The 25,196-nt window shown below is 42.1% G+C and overlaps 2 protein-coding genes across 21 annotated transcripts in view; one reads left to right on the top strand and one right to left on the bottom strand.

Annotated features, from left to right (window-relative positions):
* CAST (calpastatin) overlaps positions 1-3,819 on the top strand; it is a 58,325-nt gene extending 54,506 nt beyond the window's left edge. For all 15 annotated transcript variants that reach the window (XR_014516817.1, XR_014516818.1, XM_083464479.1 and 12 more), the window contains 2 exons: positions 1,023-1,083; positions 2,522-3,819. Coding sequence is in view for 13 of the 15 variants with exons in the window: in XM_083464479.1 (XP_083320605.1) it covers positions 1,023-1,073 (51 nt within the window). In the remaining 2 variants the exon portion in view is untranslated. The remainder of the gene's footprint in view (positions 1-1,022; positions 1,084-2,521) is intronic.
* ERAP1 (endoplasmic reticulum aminopeptidase 1) lies at positions 914-25,196 on the bottom strand. Of its 6 annotated transcripts, none has more exons than XM_083464461.1 (20): positions 24,735-25,196; positions 22,585-23,148; positions 22,050-22,188; positions 21,471-21,605; positions 18,583-18,703; positions 18,268-18,422; positions 18,034-18,147; positions 15,548-15,679; positions 15,016-15,147; positions 14,790-14,867; positions 13,225-13,382; positions 12,492-12,571; positions 12,001-12,184; positions 9,748-9,904; positions 8,850-9,034; positions 7,588-7,749; positions 6,115-6,255; positions 5,941-6,022; positions 4,948-5,133; positions 914-1,050 (listed from the first exon to the last, which is right to left on the bottom strand). In XM_083464461.1, the coding sequence occupies exons 2-19, from the start codon at positions 23,067-23,069 to the stop codon at positions 4,978-4,980; spliced, it is 2,796 nt and encodes a 931-aa protein (XP_083320587.1). In that variant the 5' UTR covers positions 23,070-23,148; positions 24,735-25,196; the 3' UTR covers positions 914-1,050; positions 4,948-4,977. The 6 variants fall into 6 exon arrangements, with proteins under 6 accessions (XP_083320587.1, XP_083320589.1, XP_083320590.1 ...); XM_083464463.1 differs by having other exon boundaries at positions 25,020-25,180; XM_083464464.1 differs by having other exon boundaries at positions 22,585-23,732; positions 23,892-25,136.

Genomic DNA, 25,196 nt, shown 5'->3' with positions numbered 1-25,196 from the left:
GAAGAGAGGTGGGAACATTGGTAGGAGAATTCTGGGTAGGCATGTTCTGTCTTAAGAGGTATAGCGCACATACCCTCATGGTATATTCCAACCCTCTCACTGTATGTTGTGCGAGTGCCAAGATTTCTATGACTTTCCCCTAATCTGTGGCATTTTAACCACAAAACATCTGTTTTGCAGGACCTTAGATCCACTGTTATTTCACTGTAAATGTAAACTGCCTGCTGTCCTGTGTTAGGCTCTTGTACAGTGATGTACAACATGATTATGCACCCTGTTTCACCTTTAATTGTTAAATCCTAACTGATTAATGATCAGAGCTGTGTTCAAGTGTAAAAAAATTGTGATTGGTGAAAATAAACACCTAATTTGAAGGCCAGTTACACATGCAGTTGTACTTGAGGCTACGTTGAATGATGTATGCCAGAAATAGCAATCACAGATCATGTAAGTCATCTTATGACTATAATCACTGCACAGTGATCATGAATATTCATTTTAAGTGCCAAACTATGCATTACATGGGATGTCCAACATTTGTGGCACAGAGGAAGATTGGGATGCTCAACTCTTTCTCCCTCCCTGCATTTTTCCCAATCTAGGATTGTGGGCCTCCTGGTGGTGGTTAGCGTGCATTTGTGTGTAGAAAGCTAATACCTGTATTCCCCCTCTCTCTCAAACTGACAGCATCTTTCACAGAGAGGTAGTGCTTTAATCAGAAACAATTGAAGGAAGGGAGCATTCAGCTCCCCTGTGTCACTGTTATGATCAAATGCTGGCTCTCTCCAGGGATGCATGAAAATAAAAACAAAACTTCAGAAAAGCCATTCATGTGTCTCCTGTGTTGTTTTTAGCCCTCTCAAATGTGTGTCTCTCCACTTCCTTATTCATGATAAACACATTGATTTCAAGCTTTGTTTTACTTAAATGGCTGTGTTTTATTTCAAATATTTATTCACGGTGTTTGTTACGTGACCTCAGCATTCCAGCCAATAACATGGTTGTTGCTTTTTCCTGTTAAGGCAAAGGAGCAGTCTTCCAGCGCAAAATCTGAGAAACAGAAAAAGAGTTAAATGTTACCAGGTAAGAACTGTTAGACTTAAATAATGCAAATTTGTGTGCATCCTTTATGCATGAAGAATGAATTGATTTTTCTGAAAATACGTGTTTCCACTCCCTTCCATTGTGCACCCAGCAGAGATTTGTGCATCTTGGTTCCTCCACCTTTGGGTTCTCCCCCAGACCCACTGGCAACACTGCCCTGTAAGAGGGTTAGAAGCTGTTTCAGGTTACAGTTGCCTGTTTAGCTCTAAGGTACCCTATCCCTTATTCCTGAAGTCAGTATAGGCCGAGATAGCTTGTTTGTGAGGCTTCACATCTACCAAACTCCTAATGTGTGGACTGACCCACAATATTTATATACTGCATGTGCAGAGCTGTTTTCTACATAGAATATTCTAAGTGCAGTTCAACCAAGAAACCGACTGACTATTGGTTGGTTGCACTTTAGATTAGTAAAAGCTCTGAGTATGCTTGTGTTTCACACTGCACCTGGCATGCTAGATTGTCCTTCAAACAGTATATTCAAAATTACTTTTGCATTTAGCAAAATGTGAGAAACATGCATCTTTAATGTGAAATATGCATTATATATGGGTAAAGCATCTTTGTAAAGTACCTTTAAAATGCTGGAATGGCTCCAGAAAAAGGACACCAGCATTTATTATTGAAATACTTTTTGAAAAATAAATGCATGAGATTTCACATACTGTTAAGTAGCAGGAATTCGATCAATTGGTATTAATTTTCCCAAGAGCTCCGAAAATTAAAATACCTGCTCTAAAAAATAAGGGTCTAAAAATGTAAGTTTTCTTGCATTTCACGGTCATGTCAAGAGAGTTGAATCTGGATCAAAGTTGGCTTTGGATCCTGCACATCCCTCTCTTTTCCTCTTACTGCTGCAGAGGCTTTCATGGCAGCTCTGAGGGGCTTTGAGACCTCTCTCAGAGAACATCCTATGGGTCCTTGGAAGATCCTTCACCTATTTCATGCTTGTATACAGAATTGCTGCTGTATGCTTCAGTTGCAGCCTCTAGTGCCTCTCTTTTGAGAGAGAGAGAGGTTTCTTGCTTTGGCAGCACCTGTTTTCCGCTTGAGGCAAGCAACCACCATCAGAGTGAGCAAATTACATTGAATAGGGCAGGAGCTGATACTTGTACAGCCTCACAAACACCATCACACAGGGCTCATCCAAACTTCTTTTTGCAATATGCTTTCCAGGCACGAGTCTGCACTTTCTAAGTCTGTGCCTGAGCGGGTTTTTTTTTTGTCCTCCTGCTTTCCCAGGAAAATCTGCCGATTACCACTGAATCAGAACAAATTGAGCCCACAGATAGACCATGCTGGTGGTTTCAACTTGCATATTTATTTTTTGTTGGGAACCCGCTGAGTTCTGTTTTATGAGATAACGTTTCCTCCTCTTACTGGCTAAATAATGTGCTCTCTTTTGCTCTCTGTCTAGGCTTTTCAGCGCTAACGCAAAAAAGTCTTCATTTTGCTGGTGGATAGCTGCACTTGAACAAAAAAAAGAAGAAGAAGAAGCTATTTTGCAGAAGCAAGATAGTCTCCCGGGTGGTTTTTGTATCATGGTATTTGGATATAATTGGCATGGGAGGCATGAATCTTACTATTTTCAAGGATGACCTTTTTCCATTTATTTTACTGTCTCTTATTTTGTAATTTTTTTCAGTTATGAGAGGGAACGGACGCTTTATATTTGTAAGAAAAGTATTTCTACGGATTTAATAGCAATGCAAAAAGGAAAAAAAAGTCTGCAAATTTTGCACATAATCTACACATAGTGCCTGCAAATCTCAGCAGAGTTCAGAAAAGCTGTGGTTTGGTTTTTTAGTATAATGAATGCTCTAAATATTCTGGAATATAATGCGTTTTGGCTATCATCTGCCTGCGGGTATTCCTTTTGAAGAATAGTTAGTGAGAAGTGAGTAATCAGTTGCTAAGATTTAAACGTGGGAGAAGAGTAGAAGCGATTGTTTCTCAGTCCTTGGCTTCTAATAACATAGTATTCAATATGAACAGTGCCGCTAGTATTTTCATTTGAAACCTTGAGTTCTGATTGTGACCGCCTGTCAGTGGCTTGCAGAAAGGGCGTAATATTGCATCTGAATTGCTATTGCATAGGGGTACTCCAGAAAGGATGCACATAGGACTCCAATATGTTCCTATAAGTTACACTGGTATAGCTCCCCCCACCCCACCCCCAGAATCCAGATTACACAGCTTGTTTCTGATGTATAAATTCACATCACAGCTGAATACAGAGGTGCTTTGTGAACTAATTTGGATGCAATGCTTGCTCAACTTCCATGTTTTATTCCCCACCCCCCTTTTTGGTATTCCTTGCAGTGAGAAAAGCTATGGCTCCAACAGCAGGTTCTGATATGCTTTGCATTATGAGTAGCAATTTTTTTATTGACTTTTGGAGTAAGGTGCTACTCCTGGTTTGGTCAAGTCTGCTTCCAGGTAGCTAGTTCTCTAGACTACCATGGTCAAATATATAAGCCGCAGCCTGCGAGGAATATCAACTGTGCAAGCCCTTTTGAACTGCATGGGAGTTACACAGGAGCGTGGCCACTTTCTGCCATCGCTCTTACTTACTTCAAAAGAAGCAAGCGCAGGAGATGTTCCTCTGGGGACATCAGAATTTTGACTGTCCTTGACAATCTAATGTTAATACCGGACTGTTTTTGAAAGTCTGTATTAAGATTGCCTGTCACACTAATAAAGTTTTAGAATGTATTACCTTGTAAATTGTGTTTGTGAACTGTGTCCTTAATACATGGTTATTATTGCTACTGTTAGACAAGAACACTGGCTGTGTCTAGAAGAAGGTACCTTTTACAGGTTTCGACCAAACCGAAATACCTCCTCTATCCCAATGCAGCAGTGCTGCACACTCAGTTATTGGATCAGACCCTTGATACAGAATTGTAGAGTTGGAAGGGGCTACAAGGGGCATCTGGTTCAACCTCCTGCAATGCAGGGATCTTTCACCCAACAGGGGGCTCAAACCCACGACGCTGGAATTAAGAGTCTTATGCTCTTTTCTAGATCGCTGAACTATTGGGTGCTTTAAAATTTCACGTATGTTCAGCAGAGCTGGGAATGGGCTCTCGAACATAGTGCAACTTATTTTACTGGATCTTGTAGTTTACGGCTGCGTCTGGAAGAATGTCTTCTCATTAAGGGGGCCAGCCTTAGGCTTGCATGCTCCCACTCCCACCCACTGTCTCCTCTGGGGGCAGTCATCAGATCAGAAGTACTTGTTTCAGTTAAATACTGTTCAGTATTATCTGAGACTGTGGTCTGAAACGGACAGCTGCATAAACTGCAGTTAAGAGTTAACCATACCTTATCTGAGTTCAGAAATAATGCAAAAGTGGACCTATGGAATCAAAAGCTCCTGATCCTCTGCAGGTGAAGTAATGGATGTAACTTGCTACAGTATAGTTGGCAACATTCCAGCTATGGAAAAGTCAGATTTTCTACATCCCAACACACAGATATCTCTCCTTCCTCCATCCACGCAAGCAAGAGGCATAATCAGTTCTAGGACATGTTTCAGTCACACACAAGCATTTGAGAAGGGAATGGCCTAGGAGGAGTCCCAGACTCTAGTTAGAGAGGCATAAAGACCTGGTCTAAGAGAGGTCCAATTTTCACCACTCCTGTTGTAAATGCATAACTTGACATGCATGCAAGGCCTTAATGCTATTTCCTCCACTTTGGAAGTATATTTCATATTTTCCAACCTCTGTCATTAGAATAATCTCAAATATATGTACTAACCAGCATTCCAGTTTTTAGAATTTTATAAAAACTTACGTTTACGAAAGTAGCATTTTTCATATCTTTTCAAGAACTTACCATTCTTCATTCTGAAATCGTGCTTCATGCTTAGATGCTTGTTCTGCTATTGGTGTGTAACCATTCCTTGATTTTTTCAAGGTTCTTATCCATCCACTGAATATTTTCTTCAATGGTTTCTATTGCTTGGTAGACAGCACGGAGCGCTGAAACTTTTTTGCCTTGGGAGTTGAAGAAACTTTTTACCTGTTGAGTAAAAATAAATAAATACCACAATAAATTTTTGTACTATTCCCATTATCTTCAATGGGATTTGAAAAAAGAAAAAACGTTGTAGGAGACTGCATCCTAATCTTCCTGCACCAATGCCACTAACTGTACAGCCTGGATTTAGTCATAAGAGAGTCTCAGTCATGGAGGCATAAAGAAAAGAAACGTGCCTGTTGTTCAAATTGTACATGAATTACAAGTGTTTTCAAAGGCCTTTTGCTTCAGATTTACAAAGAGATACAGTGGTACCTCGCAAGACGAATGCCTCGCAAGACGAAAAACACGCAAGACGAAAGAGTTTTCCGTTTTTTGAGTCGTTCCGCAAGACGAATTTCCCTATGGGCTTGCTTTGCAAGACGAAACGTCTTGCGAGTTCTTGCGAGTTTGTTTCCTTTTTCTTAAAGCCGCTAAGCCGTTAATAGCCGCTAAGCCGCTAATAACTGCTAAGCCACTAATAGCCGTGCTTCGCAAGATGAAAAAACCGCAAGACAAAGAGACTCGCGGAATGGATTAATTTCGTCTTGCGAGGCACCACTGTAATATAAATGGAAGCAGAACAGCATATGAGCAGTTAAGTATCATAAATGTCTCATGCATTTATATGTTGGGTTCCAAGAACCTATAATAATACAACTTGTCAGTTTGCCATGGATGTCCATTTTGCTTTAAACAACAACTGCTGCTGCTGCACTTTGCCTTGAGATGCATGTGTGAAAAGCATCTCAAAAAAATGAAATCATGGAGTCTCACGGACATATAATGCAGGTTGCGAGATATGCTTACTTCTTCAAGTTGTTCCTTTGTGGAATATTTATTTGTCAATCCAGTAACCAGGTGTGCAACGGTATTCGAACCAAGTTCAAACCTATGCAAACAGAAGAAGTGCATGAAGTAAATATTTTTATATTAGAAAGAAAATAAACAGGAGTACAAGGAGCGATAATATTTAAAACTTACTTTTTTACAAATGTCTGCCAATTCTGCTTTAGAAACTTCCAGGCTAACTGATAACCCTCAGGGTTCCTTCCAACGGAGAGAACAATATACGGAAGATCCTGCATTTTTATTAAGTCATCCTGTAAACCTTGCTCCATTAACCTAAACAAAGAAAAGAAACCTCAGTGTGAGGAAACAAGGAAATAATATTATTACCTTAATAGGAACAGGAAAACTTGAGTACGAATAAATGGTACACAGTGTAATGGCTATTTGATTTCATACCCTTAGCTTTCGCTGCAGAGAGATTATTCTTCATTTCCCCCAAGCATCCTCTCATATAGTCAGCATGGAAAGAAGAAAAGGTGCTGAAAGGGGGTACTGTGCCACACGCAGGAATAATAATGATAATAATAATAATAATTTCTGTATGTCGCTCATCTGACTGGGTTGCCTCGGCCACTCTGGGTGGCTTCCAACAAATTATAAAACCACAATAAAACATCAAACATAAAAAACCTCCAGATACAGGGCTGCCTTCAGATGTTTATTTCCTTGACATCTGACAAGGCAGGCACGATTACTGAGAAGGCTCTCTGCCTGGTTCCCAGTAACCTCACTTTTCGCAATGAGGGAACCACCAGAAGGCCTTCGAAGCTAGATTTTGGGCTGAAAGATGGGGGTATACTGGGCTGAGGCTGTTTCTTCCCTAGTTACAAAATGTGGAAGAGCCTATGGGCCATAGAGAAGTTTGATTGAAAAGCTGAAATGGGGAAAATCTATATCAAAGGAGAAAATTAACTATTCAGATTAATCTCTTCTGTGCTGTGGGGAAGAGTTCTTTCTCTTTGAAATCTTTGGCGAAAACGAGCAGTGGGAGACAGAACGCTCAGAACGCACCCAGACCTAAAAGAATGAAAAAGCTGGCCTGCAGCTGAAGATCAGACACCACTTGTTCACCTTTGTCTCCTGCACCTCACCTAAAAATCTGATCTGCCCTGCCTTACCCTGTTCCAGCTTCTAATTCCATAGGAACAGCCACAATGTGAAACAGCATTTATATGCTTCAAGCCAGTGCACATGAACAAAATGTGCAATTGGTGTGTGCACTGACCTTTTAACTGTGAGACACTTCGTTCCAATCCAATGTTACAATGTTGTTGTTTTTTGTTGCATTGCAATGGTTAAGAGATGATGAAAATACGGGTGGCTGTGGCCTTGCATTTACAACATCTCTCTTTTAATTTAAAGCCGTTCATGTTTCCAGAAAATACAGTCATACCTCATGTTGCGTCCGCTTCAGGTTACGTCTTTTCAAGTTGCGTCCCGCAACAACCCGGAAGTACCAGAATGGTTACTTCTGGGTTTCGCCACTCGCACAGGCACAGAAGCGCTAAATTGTGCTGCGCGCAGACGCGGCACTTCTGGATGCGAACACTTTGATGTGCCTCTGGGACAGATTATGTCCGCAACTCGAGGTTCCACTGTACTCACCATTCAAGCTTCTCCTTATTTGGGCTTAGGCTGAGAACAGATTCAATTATCCTTTTCTCAGTATTAAATTTGGGCAGCTTGTGTTTGCTGAAAAGGAAGTCCCAGCCTTCGTCCGTCTGTGCTCCAACAGCATATACCGCAAACTTGATGTCATTGGGCAAACTGCAACAAATGGAGGCTTCAGGTTAGTTCTGACATGCATCTCTTGGTGTTGGCTTCTTATGTGGAATGGACTCTCTCAGGAGGTTGTGGACTCTCCTTCAATGGAGGCTTATAAGCAGAGCTTGGAGGACCATCTCTTTTGGATGCTTTAGCTGAGATTCCTGCATTGCAGGGGGTTGGACTAGATGCCCCTGTGACGTTAACATATGAGTGTGCTGGAGGTGAAATAGTTAAACAGGTTAACCAATCAGAACCCAGGGGGTGGAGTCAGAGGGACTATAAAACCAGCTCTGGGAGGGGCAAAGGGGGAGTTCGTTGGGAGTTGGGTGGTTGGTTGGAGTGGGAGTGAATTGGGATAGAGTCTGTGGGTTGGTTGAGTTAGCGTAGAGAAATAAGCTGAGTCAGGAACAGTTAGGACCTGGGAAGACAAGTAAATATCTGAGAGGTGGTTTAGTGAGTGAGAGCAGGTAGTGGAAAGTAATAGGTCTGGATAGGCACCCCATGATTGTAATTGACTGAGATAGTTTATGAAACCACATGCTTGTTAAACTGCAACAAATAAACAGAAGTTTATGTTCCAATTTAACCCTGACTGGACTCAGTATTTTACCAGGTAGGGCCTGGGTGGTGGCAGCGAGAAATAAAGTGGTGGCACAGGGATCAATAGACGGTGAAACATCCGGGAACCCTGTGCGATTGCCACAGACCCTTGCAATCCCTTCCAACTCTGCGATTCTATTATTCCATGTCTGGATTCAATTGCAAATTACTACTCAAGTCAGACTGCCTCATCTCAAGAATCATTGAAAAGGCAAATTCACAGGTAATAGCAAATTTCCTCTATCCAGTGATTTCATGCTCTCCCACCCAGCTGGACTGAGCAGCCACAACACAGCAACTTCCCTGGTTTTAGTTACAGGTAGGTGTTGGTCTGCCGTAGTCAAAATAAAATTTAAAAAATTACTGGAAGGATTTTTTTTATTTCCCTGGTTTTGTATGCTAAATTGGGGTGGCATTACAGCATTTAAGTTGCCACGATGCATGTTTTTGCCCTGTGAAGCCTGAAGATGCTATGCTGCTTACAAAAGAGAAACACGTACTGGAAATTTCCATCGGAGTCCTTCCACTTTGTATAGAACTCTTTTGCTTTGTCCACACACGGTTGGTACTTTCGTACGCAAGCAAACCCCAGAAGACTGCTCCGAAGTAGTCGCTCAGACACTGTCCCAGCATCGTCCCAAGACTGTTTGTCAATCATGTTTTTCATTAGATTGATTATGTATCCCTAGAGTGATTTCACAAACATACAAAAAAACATACACTTGAAATCATTTTTTTAACCAAATCTGTTAAAAAGTGTATATATAAGCAGAATGGGAAAGGCAATTACACACACACACACACACACACACACACACACACACACAAAATGTACTTCCATGGCTGAAGGAAACAGTTGTTTAATAACCAAACTGAAACACAATGGAACAATAAATGATTTACGTAGGTATCATAATTAACCACCTGAAATTCTGATTATAAAACACATGCAGACAGGAGCTAATGGTTTCAAGGCAGCTTCATATCTATGTTCCAGAAAAACAACAACCTACATAAATGGGAACCCTGCTCCCTTGCATCATGATGAACTTTTTCTTTAAAAAAAGAAGCATGCATCATATTAAAATAAAATCATAACATATTAACCTTGTCTAATTTCCAATTGCTTTAAACAGGTAGTGTTTGCTGTTTCTTTAAATACTAACAGTTATTGTTTGGCTTCTTTCCATTAATGACATGCTGATCGTACACTCTATATTGTGATGGATGCTGCCCCTACTGACTCTCGCATCCTGTGAGAATCAAAATAATAAAGCAGCTTCCTTTCATTCTACAGTACAACACATATACATTCATAAAATTATTGCCAATAACCTCAGTATGTGAGCTGACAGCCTGCAAGTATTGACGGCTAATTTTCAGGCTTCCCCTTCTTACCTTTAATTGATTATCTATGTCTTTCATGTCCCTCTTCTCCGTAAGTTTGTACAAAGGTATCAGCTCATCCAATCCTTCAAGCACGGGAGTAATTTCAGTTTCACGTTGTAGGTATATTGTTAAATCAAGAGCTTTAGTAATCGACAGCTTTTCGGCACTGTGGGAAACAAAGTGTCAGTAATAACACATTAAAATATTTGTTAAAGGGGCTGAACCATTCAGTGTATAGAGTTTTTTCATTTTTAATACATATTCGCAACACTAATTTAGTGTTTTCCTTTTTAACAGCTAATGTTATGAATGAAACCTTCCTGAATTTTTGCACCCCGCAATGACAAATTGTGCAAAAGCAAAACATGGTTTGGAGTGTTGAACTTCTGCAGCTGTCCGCATGTTGTGTTATATGCACTGAGTTCAGGAAAGTGTAGCAATATGATAATACATTAAAACTGCCAGCAGCTGATCCACTGTTGAGTGTATCATGAAGAGACTTCAGCAGCAACGTTGCTTATTATCTGTCTTGCCAGGCTTCTCTGTCTTGCATACTTCCTACTCTATCCTATACGTCCTAGATTTATTCGTGCTTTTTACCAGGTTTTGTGATCCTCCTAAATTAACCCAGCTTTGCAATCCTGCCCACAAGTCATCAGAACAGTACTGATCTGCATGCATGCTCTCTCTCTCTCTCTCTCTCTCTCTCTCTCTCTCTCTCTCTCTCATGAAGGCCAGCCCCCTTCTTAACCAACAATAGTTCCTGTCTCTGGCTATGTATTTTTTTAGTACATTTATACTCCACTATTCTTCCAACATGGAACTGAAGTTGGTATACATGGGGCTCTCAAGACAGTCTCCCATCCAGACACTGACTAGACCCAGCCCTGCTTAGCAAAGCAAGTTGGCTGTATCAGATATCCTCAGCTCTGGGACCTCAGCCAAGGGCTGCCGCCAGAATAGGGACCAAATTACATTGCTAAATAGGCACTGTCCCCGTTGCCATTCATTATCATGTGCTGTCTCAGAGATGTACATCAGCTACGTACATTAGCTGACACAACATATTCATTACAAGATGTATACAGTAAGCCCACAACTTGTGCACATTGAACTTGTGTGCATTCAAGCTTTACGCACAAGGCAAAAAAATACAAAGGGGGCAGAAGAGGGGTGGCGCTCCAGGGAAAATGACTTTGGAAATGCCACCTGCCATTGAACCCAATGCATTTTGACTACACACAATTTCGGCTTTAGGAATGTAACCACCACAAAAGTTGTGAGCTTGCTGTATTTCTGCAATATACTCCCCCTCCCCAATGTGGATCAAGGGAAACAGATACTTTGTTGCAGGTATTGTTTCTACTCGGAAGAAATATTTGGAATTTTGGTTTCTATGGATGTATTTTTGGTTTCTATGGAAGCCGCCCAGAGTGGCTGGGGAGGCCCAGCCAGATGGGCGGGGTATAAATAATAAATTTTTTATTATTATTATTATTATTATTATTATTATTATTATTATTATTATTATTATTTTCATTATAAAGTAGGATGGGAGCATCCTATAAATCTCTTGTAATGGCTGTGCCAAATATCATGAGGCCAATTTCTAGGGAAAAGGCCTGTGTCTAAGAAGGCTATAAACACGTATGTACTCATTCCTTATGCTAGCAAAAAGTGTAGTGGCATCTGTAAAAGATTGGTTCAAGACGACATTGTGTCAATGGGCAAGAACTAGGAGAGCTATTATATTTTATTGGAACAGGAAGCAGTATTTAATTCTGAGATGATGATAATTAATAATAATAATAATAATAATAATAATAATAATAATAATAATAATAATTTATACCCCGTCCATCTGGCTGGGCTTCCCCAGCCACTCTGGGCAGCTTCCAAAAAAAAATTAAAATACTGTAATACATCAAACATTAAAAGCTTCCCTAAACAGGGCTGCCTTCAGATGTCTTCTAAAAGTCTGGTAGTTGTTGTTCTCTTTGACATCTGGTGGGAGATCTCAAGCTCTTATCTTTTCTAACTCTCACTGTCTTAGTACTACCACAACTCTCCCATTATTCACGCAGGAATGGCCTAAGCAACGTCACTGGGGAAGTTCTGGATTTCTAATTTTGCAAAAGATACAGGAGTGTCTCTCTCATTTTATTATGTGATGAAGTAGTGTTATCTGTGTTACTGTTGTATAGAACAAAAATGGCACGTTGCTTACCAAAGAGATATTTAGTGTGTACTATCATACTTTACCTCACCATCTGGAATACACTATTGATGAGACTTGCTCTGTCATTGCTGCTAATTGCTTTATGGTTTTCTTTCAAAAGACGAATTAGGGCATCCCATCCGTCATCTCCATAGTGCACAATATAATAACCATTCATTCCAACATTAAATTTTATCCACTCCACTTCGTCTGGGAGAATGATGTCATCTACAGACAAAATATATCACAACCTTGTATTTTTCTGCCCAGCAGTACTTGACTCATTTCATTTACAGTTATCAGCCACAGATAAATAACTGATTAGTAATAGTTAAAATTGCTTCAAAACCTAGCCTTAGTGTCTACTACACAGCTGCTTTGTGGATAAAAACTTGTGTGTGTCTTACAGGGACAAAAGAAATGGATAGCTTGGAACATCTGTATCTTCTTAATTCTTATAATCTTCCATAATAAAATTATTTAAGCTTGAAAACATAATTGTGCTTCTTACCCATTTGAATTCAGTCAAACATACCTGTTTTAGTTGTCAGCAAAAACTTCTGAACTTCAGCACATTTACTGGTAATATACGTTAATGGAACATGCCACAGATTCCTACAGTAAAATCGATGATGATTAGCTGATTGTTTCAACAGCCTGTATGAACACATATCTAAGCTGAGCACTGAGCTGCATGACTGGGAGGATGTAAAGAGGGGTTCTTGTTGAGAGTTCTACGGCTGCAAGGTCTGTTTTCACACACTTAAAAGCAAACCTGCATTTCCAGAGATGGTTAATGATTCCTGCCATATTAACTCTCTACTATGAGTACCTATCTTTAAGAAAATGCTTTCGTTTCCTTAAGGCTTTGCCATCAGTCACATGTGCTCTCAAAGAAATGTAACAAGTGAAATTCCCTACAGGACAGAATTCAACCAGTCTCCAGTTTAGAGATTGTAACTTTTTCTCACTTAGAAAGTCTAGCATGCCCTCAGCTGATTTATTTGTATGATGTAAAAGAATATTCAATATGATTTTTCAAATAATAATAATAATAATAATTTATACCCTGCCCATCTGGCTGGGTTTCCCCAGCCACTCAGGGCGGTTTCCAACAAAAGATTTAAAAATACATTAAAATGTCAGACATTAAAAACTTCCCTAAATACTAACTAGTTAAGAAATCACAGTGCAATCTGCATTATTTACTTATTTTTATAATTAAATGTTAGCCAGTGGTGGAGCTTCACTTGCTCCTTTGCCATTACCCGGTTGGTGCAGAAGAACTAGAAGCCTTCACATAGTGCTCTTGGTCTACATGGACTTTCTTCCCTTCTAAGGTCACCGTTACCACTGGGAATCCTTTCTGCAGTGTCCAAGTGTCCATCATGGTCTTCACATCATGAAGCCCATTTTGGGTCCAGTGCTATAAATCAGGGACAAAAATATGAACTGAGATGCTAGGAGATGCTGCTCATTGGGCAGTAGCAGCAAAGAGATAAAAATTACAAATCTGTCTTATCTGTATGACTTTCCATAGTTAACAATAGTGTGGGGTGACATTTTTGATGTATGGCAGAGAAACATTTAAGAATGAAAGTATATGGTTTCCTGTAACATTAAAATGGTGACAAAAACCAGTTCCATTTTTGCATCAATGCTAACCACACAAAGAATAAAGCAGATTGGAGGTGGGATCTGATTTCCACTGAAGTACAGGTTTCTAACAATTCAGAAAGATTGCAAGGTTCAGCTATGATAAGAAACCATAGTTTCTGGCTACATCTATGAGTTGCAGAGATCCTTTCCCCTCTTTCACATGTGCAGGATCATGGAGAACTCTCACTTCCGGTTTTAAACTAAGCAGTTCTGCATGACATCTGAAGCTGATGAACTGTGGTTTGTTTAAAGCAGTAGTGGCCAAACTTGGCTCTCCAGCTGTTTTTGGACTACAACTCCTATCATCCCCAGCTAACAGGAACAGTAGTCAGGGATGATGGGAACTGTAGTCCCAAAACAGCTGGAGAGCCAAGTTTGGCCACCACTGGTTTAAAGTATGGTTTTAGAACAACCTATCTCAAACCAGTGTTCAATCATGCATTCTTCCTAACCACAGTTTACTGTATTTTTCGCCCTATAGGACGCACTTTCCCCCCTCCAAAAATGAAGGGGAAATGTGTGTGCGTCCTATGGGGCGAATGCAGGCTTTCGCTGAAGCCTGGAGAGTGAGAGGGGTCGGTGCGCACCAACCCCTCTCGCTCTCCAGGCTTCAGGAAGCTATCCGCAAGCCGTGGGAGAGCTGTGCAAAGTCACGCAGCTCTCCCACCACTTTGCGGAGAGCTGCCTGGACCCAGAAGCCTGGGGGGCGCTGAGCTCAGCGCCCTCCAGGCTTTGGGCTTTGCGCAGCTCTGCGCAAGCGATGGGAGAGCTGCCTTTTCTGGGGGCTGGGGTCAGGGGAAGCTTGGGCTTCCCCCGCCCCAGCCCCGCGCCTGGGGAAAAATAATTTGTCCCCCTTATCCCCCCCCAAAAAAACTATTTGCATCCTATGGGACAAAAAATACGGTAAATAAACTACAGCTCACTGTCTCTGGATTTAACTGAGAATTGCAGATTGCTTAAAATCAGCAGAAAGAGATTCCAATCTCTTCCTCACAGGCATGAAAGGGAGCCAGAGGCTCATCATAACTTGTTCATGTAGAAGGAAACCATTAATGTAGAGCATGAGTTAAGTGTTATGCACCCTCACTTGTGGAAAGGGTGGCTACTCCCTCTTTAGTAAGAAATTTATAAATTTCTAAACATAAATACAGTACGCAATAAAACACAAACTCACGGAAGTTGAGACTGTCTCCTGGCTTCTGCTACAAACCCCATCATTTTGTCCTCGACCTGCTTCTTCTGCAGGGCAAACCTAGCAACAAAACTCAGAAATTAGGTACCTAAGGCTTCAAAACACGTGCAGCAATACCGCTCAAAGAGCAATTCTGGCTAGCAATGCTTTGATAATTATGACATTGCTCACTAGGTATGCTGGTAGAAAACGTGCAAGAAATACTTACACCTGACAAGCTGTTCCACAAATCTTTGTTTTCTGTGTTCTGATAGCTGAATTGTGACAGATATTTTATAATTCCAGCTCTAAACACTTCTGGGCTGATATAATGCAGTAGCATATTTAGAAGACAAGCACCCTGAAAAGAGGGGAGTGAAACGATAAATTCTACACTTGCTTTTTCAATGTCTGCTTATCTACATCTAGAGCAAAAAGATGTTCAGGTGCTCTGATTAGGACACTCCTAAGCCCTAATCTTTCATAAAGTTCTCATCTTTGGGTTCTGGCTTTTACATTAGATTTTTGTCCATATAAATTAAAACAAATGCTACAGAACATATTTATTATGTGTTTGATGGTTGAGGGAAGGAGTGCATTTACACAGAATAAAATAAATAGTGTAATGAACCGTGCATAAGGGCAAAAAGATGGGTCGATATCCTCAAAATATTAGGACACATGGAGCCCCTGAGAGCTTATAAGAATCTCATCAGAACTAAGGAAAGAATACATAAATAAGAAAAATTTTAAAATTTTACCTTCTCATAGGAAACACTATCAAACATTTCTAGAATCTGAGATGGATCTTCAACAGGGGTCGATATAGGATGTGAAGAATTTAAGGCGTCTACCTCCATAGCAGAGAAATAATTGTTTAAAAAATGATCTTCCTAATAAAAGAAAAACAAAGTACTTGTTTAATAGGGTTTGAAGGTCACTTTTAAAAATTACTTATTGTCATTTTTCAGAGGTTTTACATAAAGTTAACAAAACCAAAGAACTACAATTATCAACTCAGGAGATACCATCACCTTTGTAATAATAATAATTCACACATTATAATGGTAGTCATTTGTATAAATTTGGGGTAGAGGGAGAATGGGTATCATGAAAGACTTAGGAACTGGTCTTCTGTTTTCTGGTGAATTTGTAAAGGCAATTAAGTTCCACCACTCTCTAGCAAGTGTCCTTGTGTTTTACTCTTCTTGCAAGTCTTAACTTGTGTGTTAGCTGTTTTAGTGTGTCATTTAAAAGCATAGCTGAAAAGCTATCAGTGTTTTTTCTTAATTTCTATGACAAAAATATTTGTACTCTTTATTAATTAATTAGCAGATTGATATCCTGCCTTTCCATCATTTGGCGACTGCTTTTTGATTTTGAAACATAGCATGTACCTAAGCATGCAAGAAGGGACGCGGGTGGCGCTGTGGGTAAAACCTCAGCGCCTAGGGCTTGCCGATCGCGTGGTCGGCAGTTCGAATCCCCGCGGCAGGGTGAGCTCCCATCGTTCGGTCCCAGCTCCTGCCCACCTAGCAGTTCGAAAACATGTCAAAGTGCAAGTAGGTAAATAGGTACCACTTTATAGTGGGAAGGTAAACTGCGTTTCCATGTGCTGCGCTGGTGCTGGCTCGCCAGAGCAGCTTTGTCATGCTGACCACGTTACCCGGAAGTGTCTCCGGACAGCGCTGGCTCCCGGCCTCTTAAGTGAGATGGGCGCACAACCCTAGAGTCGGACACGACTGGCCCGTACGGGCAGGGGTACCTTTACCTTTACCTAAGCATGCAAGTTTGTGAATTAAAAGAAAAATAAATTTTGAACACCCCCCCCCCAAATTACCTGACTGATTTTCAGAGGGGGTAAACTTGTTAGTCTGTTTCACAAAAAAGAAGGCGTTTTGTGGCACCTTAAAGATTAATACTTATTATACCATAGGCTTTTTTGTGCTAGAGTTCCCTTTATAACGAGGTCCTCAAACTTTTTAAACAGGGGGCCAGTTCACGGTCCCTCAGACACTGTTGGGGGGAAGGCTATAGTTTGAAAAAAATATGAATGAATTCCTATGCACACTGCACATATTTTATTTGTGGTGCACAAAAAACAGGAAAAACAATACAATATTTAAAATGAAGAATGATTTTAATCAACATAAACTTATAAGTATTTCAGTGGGAAGTATGGGCCTGCTTTTGGCTAATGAGATGGTCGTTAGATGGATATCTAAATAAGGGAATGCGCAGCGCCGGATATCGCATCGACACAGATGCAGAAAATTGAGTCTGCTCAGACGCAGAAAATGATCCAAACCACGGAGGGGGCTCTGAGGCAGTGAACCAGCCCAGGCAAGGTAAGCCTTGCCAGCTCCTGGCCTAGAGCGAGTAAGGGAGTGCTGAACAGGGAGGAGGGCCGAGGAGACCCTCACACCCTTTCCCCCGCCTCCTCTGTGCTAGGGGTGGAGGTGGTGCTGCCGCCCTCCGAGGCCATGGACCCGTTAAGACAGCGGTGGATTCTGCAACTGCCGGGTTGGGCCAGGTTCAGGACCCTGGCAGCAGGATCTGGCCCGCGAACCATAGTTTGAGGACCCCTGCTTTATAAGTGAATGAAGTGTTATCCTAAATTGGCAGGAATACACACATACACGTGTAATATATATAGAGAGAGAGGAAAAATGTAAGCAGTGAAATCAGGGGAAAATGAAATGTGAAAAATATTCACAGTGACAATTATGTTAAAGTGGATGTAAAACCATTACAGTGATGTATTTTTGTTAAACAATTATAGGCCGTTCACACATCAGCGTTGATGACAGCACACACATCCTGACATTGGCAAGCTAATTGTCACTTGTAGTGGGATAATTACATGTTATCTCAATTCTGGTGACTGAAGTGCTACCCTATTAAGAATGTTATTTCACCTGTCACCTGAAACAAGGTAGCAGCTTTTATCTCAAATTAGCTTGCCAATGCCAGGATGCTTATTTGCCCAAGAGGGACATGTCCCTTATCAGTCTCCCAGCCCTGAAACTCATGCTGCCCCCATGCCCCACCCCATATACATGAATAGCAGTATACGACTTGTGGTCCAGGGTGTCTGGAGTTATGGACAAGAATCTTTTCAGGTGATTGTTGCTGGTTTGACTTATTTCCAATAATAATAATAATAATTCTATAATCTTCAGCGAGCAATCAACATTGATTTTAAGAAACATTTTAGTATTATAAAAACTGGAATGTTAATACTCACAACTTTCAGTTCTGGGTGGGTAACATTTACAGACACAAATTCCATAAAATTTGCAAATCCTTCATTGAGCCAGAGATCATTCCACCATTCCATGGTGACTAGATTTCCAAACCACTGCAAGAGAAAACATCTGATAGCAGAGATTTTCAACTGTTTTAAATTAATCCTCTGATGCCTTCATTACACTGACTAGCGCAGCTATCAAGTTCATGTATAAAATTAGTGATAACTTACCTGGTGAGCAAGTTCATGGGCTATAACCAAGGTAATTCCAAGTCTACTTGACGCTGAGGATTTTTCAGGATCGTATAACAAAGCAGATTCCCTGTATGTAATCAATCCCCAATTTTCCATTGCACCAGACTGAAAATCGGGAATAGCTGCAAGGTCTGCAAATACATTTTGAAAAAGTTGTCCCTCATACTTGCTCACTCCATTTATAAATTCACAAGTCAACTTTGAACGTAAACATATACATTGGTATGTTTTGTTTGCATGTATGTGTAACTTAGACCAACATTTCTATCAAAAGTAAAGTAGCGAGTTTACCTTGCTTAGGCAGAGGATATGGAATGTTAAAATATCCCTCATAGAAGTCTAACAGTTTTACTGCTGCATCCAAGGCATAATCCAGTTGGTTGATCACATGTGGTACAGCATATACTGAAACCTAAAATCATCACCAACAACAAAACACAAACATTGATGAATTCTGAACTCCAACTTAAGAAAATATAAAAAAAAATTAATTTGTTAACACCTTAAAACGAGAGTAAAGTTGAAAGGTATCCATCATTTGATTTAGCTTTTCCTACTTTCTGTGCATAGGTAAACTCCAGTAAAAACCAATGGCAGAGGATATGTTTCTTAGGAAGACATAGTCCTGATCCATTCAAATTAAAGGTGGATCTTAATTTAGCAAAAAATACACTAACAATGGCAGTGAAAGTATCTATATCTTATATTTATATAATTTTAACCTTGTCAAACCCTGGAATCAAGAAAATATTATTTTGTGGAGGTTGCTTGTGGAGATTCTAAGGATCAGGCAGAACTTTCTGACGGTAAGAGCTGTTCAACAGTGGAATGGTCTCCCTTGGGAGGTGATGCTCTCTCCTTCCTTAGAGGTTTTTAAGCATAGGCTGGGTGGCTATCAACTGCAGAAAGTTGAGCTAGATGACCCTCAGGCATGGCCGTGGCCAAGTGGGCGCAGGGGAGCAGTTGGCTCCCCTAGATCAGTGTTTCCCAACCGGTGTTCCGCGGCACACTAGTGTGCTGCCGGACGTTGCCTAGTGTGCCGTGGGAGGGAGTCGGGCGAGTCGGGCTAATCCTCCGGCCCCGCTCCCCCGAGGAACGTGCCCCGTCATCCGCTTCTGCCTTGCTCCCTGTGACAGGAATTCCCCAAACTGCATCAGCATCTGCCGCTTGCCCAGCAGCCCCGGCGCTGCCTTGCGCCCGGCGCCCCCGCCATCCTCGGCGCAGGGAGCGAGGGGCGCGCAGGCAGGCGCTGCCCGGCGGAGCGACAGCTCCTTCCGAGCGGCTGGCAGTGTCTGGGCATGACTGGCCTCCTGCCTGGTCCCGCGGCGGCTGCAGACGCGGCCGAAGCAGCGCAGGGAAGGAGACGCCCGGCCGCCCAGCCCAGCCCCGCACGCTCCCACTCTCTCTCGGCGGCCGGGGAGCGGGGCCAAAGCGGGCCCCCACCTGAGTGGCGGCTGCGTGAGCCAATAGGCGAGCTGGGGCAGAGGGGGAGGCGGGGCTCCGGAGAACAAAGGAGGGAGGGGGCACCCGGGAGAAGGGGGCGGGGCGGGAGGAGCGGGGAGCGCGGCGCTGCGCCCGGGACGCCCCAGTTCCGCCAGGTTAGAAGCCGGCGGCCTACCTCTGCTGGCCGTGGAAGGCAGCCGGGTCTGGGTCGCGCCCCGAGAGTGGCGGGGTCCGCGCACAGCCTGCCCTCCAGGCTGGGAAGTGGCTCCTAGGCTCCGCCACGCAGAGCCACGCAGAGCCCGCAAGGCGCCCTCGGCGCAACTTGGCCGGGGCAAAAGGCGAAGCTCTGGAGGGAAAGGCGGCCGGATTCCCCTCCTCGGCGGGTCCGGTGGTCTCCCGCCTCCTCTGAGGAAGGGTCTCTTCTTCAGCTTTTCTGATCCTTCGTGGCACCGTTGGGAGAAGCCGAAATAAATAATGGCCGTGCCATTAAAGTTCTCTCTTTTATAAAAGGGATCCTAATAGAATCGTAGAGTTGGAAGGGATCCCCAGGGCTATCCAGTACTGTACAACCCTTGCAGTGCAGGAATCTCAGCCATAGCATCCATGGCAGACAGACATCCCACCTCTGCTTAAAAACCTCCAAGAAGGGAAAAACCTCCCGAGGGAGACCATTCCCCTGTTGAACAGCCCTTACCAGCAGAAAGTTCTTTCCCATGTTTAGTCAAAATCTTTATTGTAACGTGAATCCACTGGTTCGAGTCCTACCTTCTCTACCTTCTATGCTGTTACTATTTTTTTATTTTTTTTTACATAAGTAAAAAGTGACCTTTCCCCATCTGGCATGGTGGTGTGCCTCGAGATTTTTTTCATGAAACAAGTGTGCCTTTGCCCAAAAAAGGTTGGGAAACACTGCCCTAGATCAAGTAAAACAATAGAAATACTGACCAATCATATTGGTTCTACACTGCCCCCCAAGTCCTGCCCCCCTAACAAAGTCGTGCCACTCCCTAACAAAATTCTTGTCTATGCCCATGCCCTCAGGGCACTTTCCAAATCAACAATTCCATGATCCTATAGGGAAGAGCCACTGTGGTGGGTAGAGAGTTGAATTTGGACAGGGACCAAGTTCAAATGTTTGCTTAGAAATGAAGTACACAGGATTACCCTGGGGCAGTGGCTGTATGTAGCTCATACTAAGCTACCTCATGGTGTTTTAGCGCAGATAAACTGAAAGTCTAACTAGGAAAGATGAAGTGCCCTGTGACTGCCTTTATTATTATTTTTTAATTTAAAGGCACATTATCTCATTATCCAGATGCTCAGTCTTTTTTGCAACTGTATGTACTCAAGCTTTTTAATTTTTATCCCAGCAGTTTAGAAAATTAAGCATTACTGGTACACATTTCTACCAACAAATGTAAACAGCTGTGCAATGGCTGCTATCCGTATAACTAATGCTTAACAAATGGAGCACGACCACTGCAAGTCTAAACTTTTGCTTCTTATAGCATTGTAATAGAAGTTTTGAGAACTACTGAAAAAATATTTCAAATTCTATAGGGTTGGATCCAGAGTTAGTCACAACCAATTTAAGCACCATTGATTTCAATGGATCTACTCTAAGTATGACTGTCTAGTTCTAACCCATAATAATTTCTTTAAAACCTTTAAAAATTGAAACTGCTACAATTTTAAAATATCGATATGCAACACTTCAGTTGATATGAAAAGTTTACCTTAATTCCACTTGAAGTCATCTTGGAAACGGATTTGAAATCTGAAACAATGAAGGCCACTAGGTAAGTGCTCATCTTTACACTGACATCAAAACGGTCTTCAATGAGCTGCCCTCCGATGTTTACGGATTCCACCTAAAAAAATGTAAAAACTATTACATTTCAGCTCTAGCTCTGAAGTACATTCATTACTTCTGGTCTTGAGCGCGCGCACACATACACTATATATTATCTCCCTCATAGCTCTTTTAAAGCTTAAATGCTACGATCTCCATTTCACAGTTGCAAACCTACATCTAAGAAGAAGCTAGAAACAGATCAGTTAAGAAGGGCAACCTAGCAGGAGGGAATTGCCCCCTATTTCTAGCCCTACTCAACAGATTTACACTTTTCCAGCACATGAATATATTCATTTTTAAATTCTGCTTTGCTTTCTTATGTGAGCACCAAAAGTGAACACAACATGAGCACAAACTCCTATGAGATGTGGTTTATAGTGTACAATGGTAATGTTTTCTACGTTACTTTGCTTTATCTTGCTCAACTAGGCAGATCAAAGAATACAACGTATACACCTACAATGGGCATATTGGATAGTGCAAGAAGTTTCGGTTCTCTTATGATCTTAATAGAAAATTTAGCTTTGAATGCAGGCTCATCAAAGCAAGGGAAAGCCATACGTGCAGCTGTTGGTTCAAACTGTGTTGCTGCAAGCACCCTGGAATTAAGAAAAAGAATACATGACATATATGCTTTGTTAGTAGTACAGTACAGTAAAAATATTCAAAGATAACCATTTCACCTAATGAATAGAAATCAGCTTGCATTTTTTCATTGAAGAAAGAGATATTTAAAAAACTTTTAACAGTGTATTAAGAAGCAGATTCCATTATGCTAATGAAATTTACTTTGATATAAATATGCATATGACTGCAACCTAAAGGTGCTTCCAGACAGGTATTTAATGTGGGATTGGAGCTCCTCACATATGCAAGTTTTTTGCGTGTGTTTTGCAATTCTATATGACACGAACTTTATAAACACAGAAGAAATGAATCATAGGAAACAGTAAGGTCAAAAAGATACATACAAATCTAAATGAAAATAGACTTACCTTACTTCTCCTTCTGGAGTTCTATATGAGCTTTTATAGAATCCATGAAAACTGTCTGAGAGATTAGCAGAATACTCAATGCTAATAATGTACTTGTGCTCAATTTGCAGTGGTTCAGTAGCAACGAGTGCAATCTGTTCACATGGTGGGTATTCTAAAACAGTCACTTCTTTATCAGCATCAGGGGATCCTGTTGCTCCTTGGATGGTAGCTCTGGTGATCTGGAGATATTTGCTGTGCAGGATGACTGAGCTAGTTTGTTCAATTACCATAATCTCTATTTTGGCCAATCCAGTAAAAGTTAAAGTGGTGAGATTTGGATGAATAAGAAGATCATAATGAACTGGGACGACATGCTTGGGAAGCCTAATTTTATTCCAAGGAAATTGATTACTTCCACCTCCAGTGCATGAATCTGTTGTTTGGCTATTGAGATTACAGCTCAAAAATGGAACAAGACTTAAAATGACTAGCAATAGAAACATTTTCAGCTTCTTCAAGGCAACTGTATAATCTGGAAGCAGCAATCTCAGTGCCAGGTTGTTATTGTATCCAGTGACAAATCTAATAAAGAAACATTATTAAATTAATAGAAAAACCTTTTAAAACCTCTTTGACTATGGCTTTCCCTATCAATGCAATCTTTTGTGTCAGAAAAACAACATCAACAGTGCAGAATTCCATGCACTTTGGATTTATAAAGTGGAGACTGAAGGAGCACTTCCATTGCATCATACATGTCTTACTCAAATGCTCTGATCTGCAGAACTTGCCCTTCTACAAATGCCATGATGATGTCTGTTCTGCATTTGCAAGGAACTGAACTTCTAGTGTGGTGGCACCTATACTTTGATACTCCCTGCCTATTGATAGTAGAGGCAGGTGCCTTTGCTACATTATTTCAGATGTCTACGGAAAACTTTTCATTTTAGCAAGCCTACCCAGATATGCAACTAGCACTGTGTATACCCCATACTGTACATTTAAGAAACAATAATGGAAAGCACCACTGCACCCCAAATTCTAAGAACTGTAGTTTGCTAAGCTGCTGGGAATTGCAGCTTTGAGGGGTAAACAACAATTCCCAAGATTCTTTGGGGGAAGACATGGGCTATGAATTTCCTTTCAAAGTTTGGTGTGTGCACAGTCTAAGTCATCTTATCAAAAAAATTCCTTCCAGTAGCACCTTAAAGACCAACTAAGTTAGTTCTTGGAACTAACTTAGTTGGTCTTTAAGGTGCTACTGGAAGGAATTTTTTTGTTTTGACTATGGCAGACCAACACGGCTACCTATCTGTAACTGGAACTAAGTCATCTTATGTTCGTTAAAAAAAAGTTTTTACAGATTTTCACATAGACCACACAGAGCATTGTGCTAATCTGTAAAACTTTCAAAATAAATAAAATATGCACAGCAGGTAGGTGCACAAGTCTAAGGCTTGTTTCTGCAGCCCCATATGCCAAGCACTCAGTCCCAGGGATACACATGGAACCCCTTGGGGCAGGCTAGAAGCCAGTAGTTCTTGGTCTGTCCTCATTTTACTGCCAACTAATTCCACCAAAGCGAGCTGGACTTTTAGCACGATGGGGGGGTGGGGTGGAGGAGAAGCAACTTTTCCTCAACTCCAGGTAGAGTTTTAATTTTCGGCCATTTTTGTCGTTGCGGCTGCCTACTTATTCCACAGCTCAAGCACCTGAGCTTCTCCCTGACCACCCCTCAAGATTCCTGGGAACTGTAGTTTCAAGGTGCTGGGAAAACACAGCTCCCTGTGAAAGGGTAAACTACAATTCCCATGATTCCGTGGGGGAGAAAACATGTGTTGCGGGCTGCGGGCGAATCCCTGGACTATGACGGTGAAAGGTACAGGGGTGGGGTAGGGGCGACGCACGCGGCCAGGCCCCTCCGACACCTTGCCCCCAAACCCGGCCTGGGCCTCCTGCGCTGCGCCTCAAAAAAGGGGGCGAGGCGGCGGCCTGCTGAGGGTGAGCATGCGCAGTGGAGCGTTCTTGCTCCTACTGCGAAAAGAGGTGCGCGCCAAAGCTAGGCCCCTTCAGCGGAGAAGCCTCCGCCTTCCCTGCGCTCCCTTCCCTTACCCCGCGAGCGGTACCTGCTCTGCCGGCTCCCGCAGCGCTGGCACGGCCCCCCGTACCTATTCGGAGGAAGGGAGCGTGAGGAGGCCTCCACCGCCGCAGCCCCTGCCTCTTCTACTCCCTCAGAGCCGGGGGAGCGAAAGCGAAAGCGAATTTCTCCCCTCGCTACGCGTCTCGGTGTCGCGGGGACTTTTGTGGATCTCCGCCTTTTGCGCCCTTTTGCCCAGCGGCAGGAGCCTTTGCACCAGGGCGAGGAAGCGGCGTTTGCAAGCCCCGCTGTATACCGTTCATTTATATAGATTACTAACTACGACGTCGAGGAAGCAAATCTATTTTATCCGCACCTGCTTCTGAAGCATATCGTCCCAACGTTACAACCTTGGCTGGCGGAAGATCAGCTTCCTGCTCGAGCAGGTTTTGAGTTTCAAAAAAAAGAAAAGAAAAAGGGGAAATGTACCCAAGCAAAGCGCTTGTTGCTGCTTCTTTCTCTCTCTCCCTTTTTTTTTGCGTTCACAGCTGCA

This window comes from Podarcis liolepis (assembly GCF_965112155.1).
Source record: "Podarcis liolepis genome assembly, chromosome: 11".
NCBI lineage: Eukaryota > Metazoa > Chordata > Lepidosauria > Squamata > Lacertidae > Podarcis > Podarcis liolepis.
The sequence above is the reverse complement of the archived record's forward strand: the minus strand, read 5'-3'. Positions and strand labels throughout refer to the sequence as shown.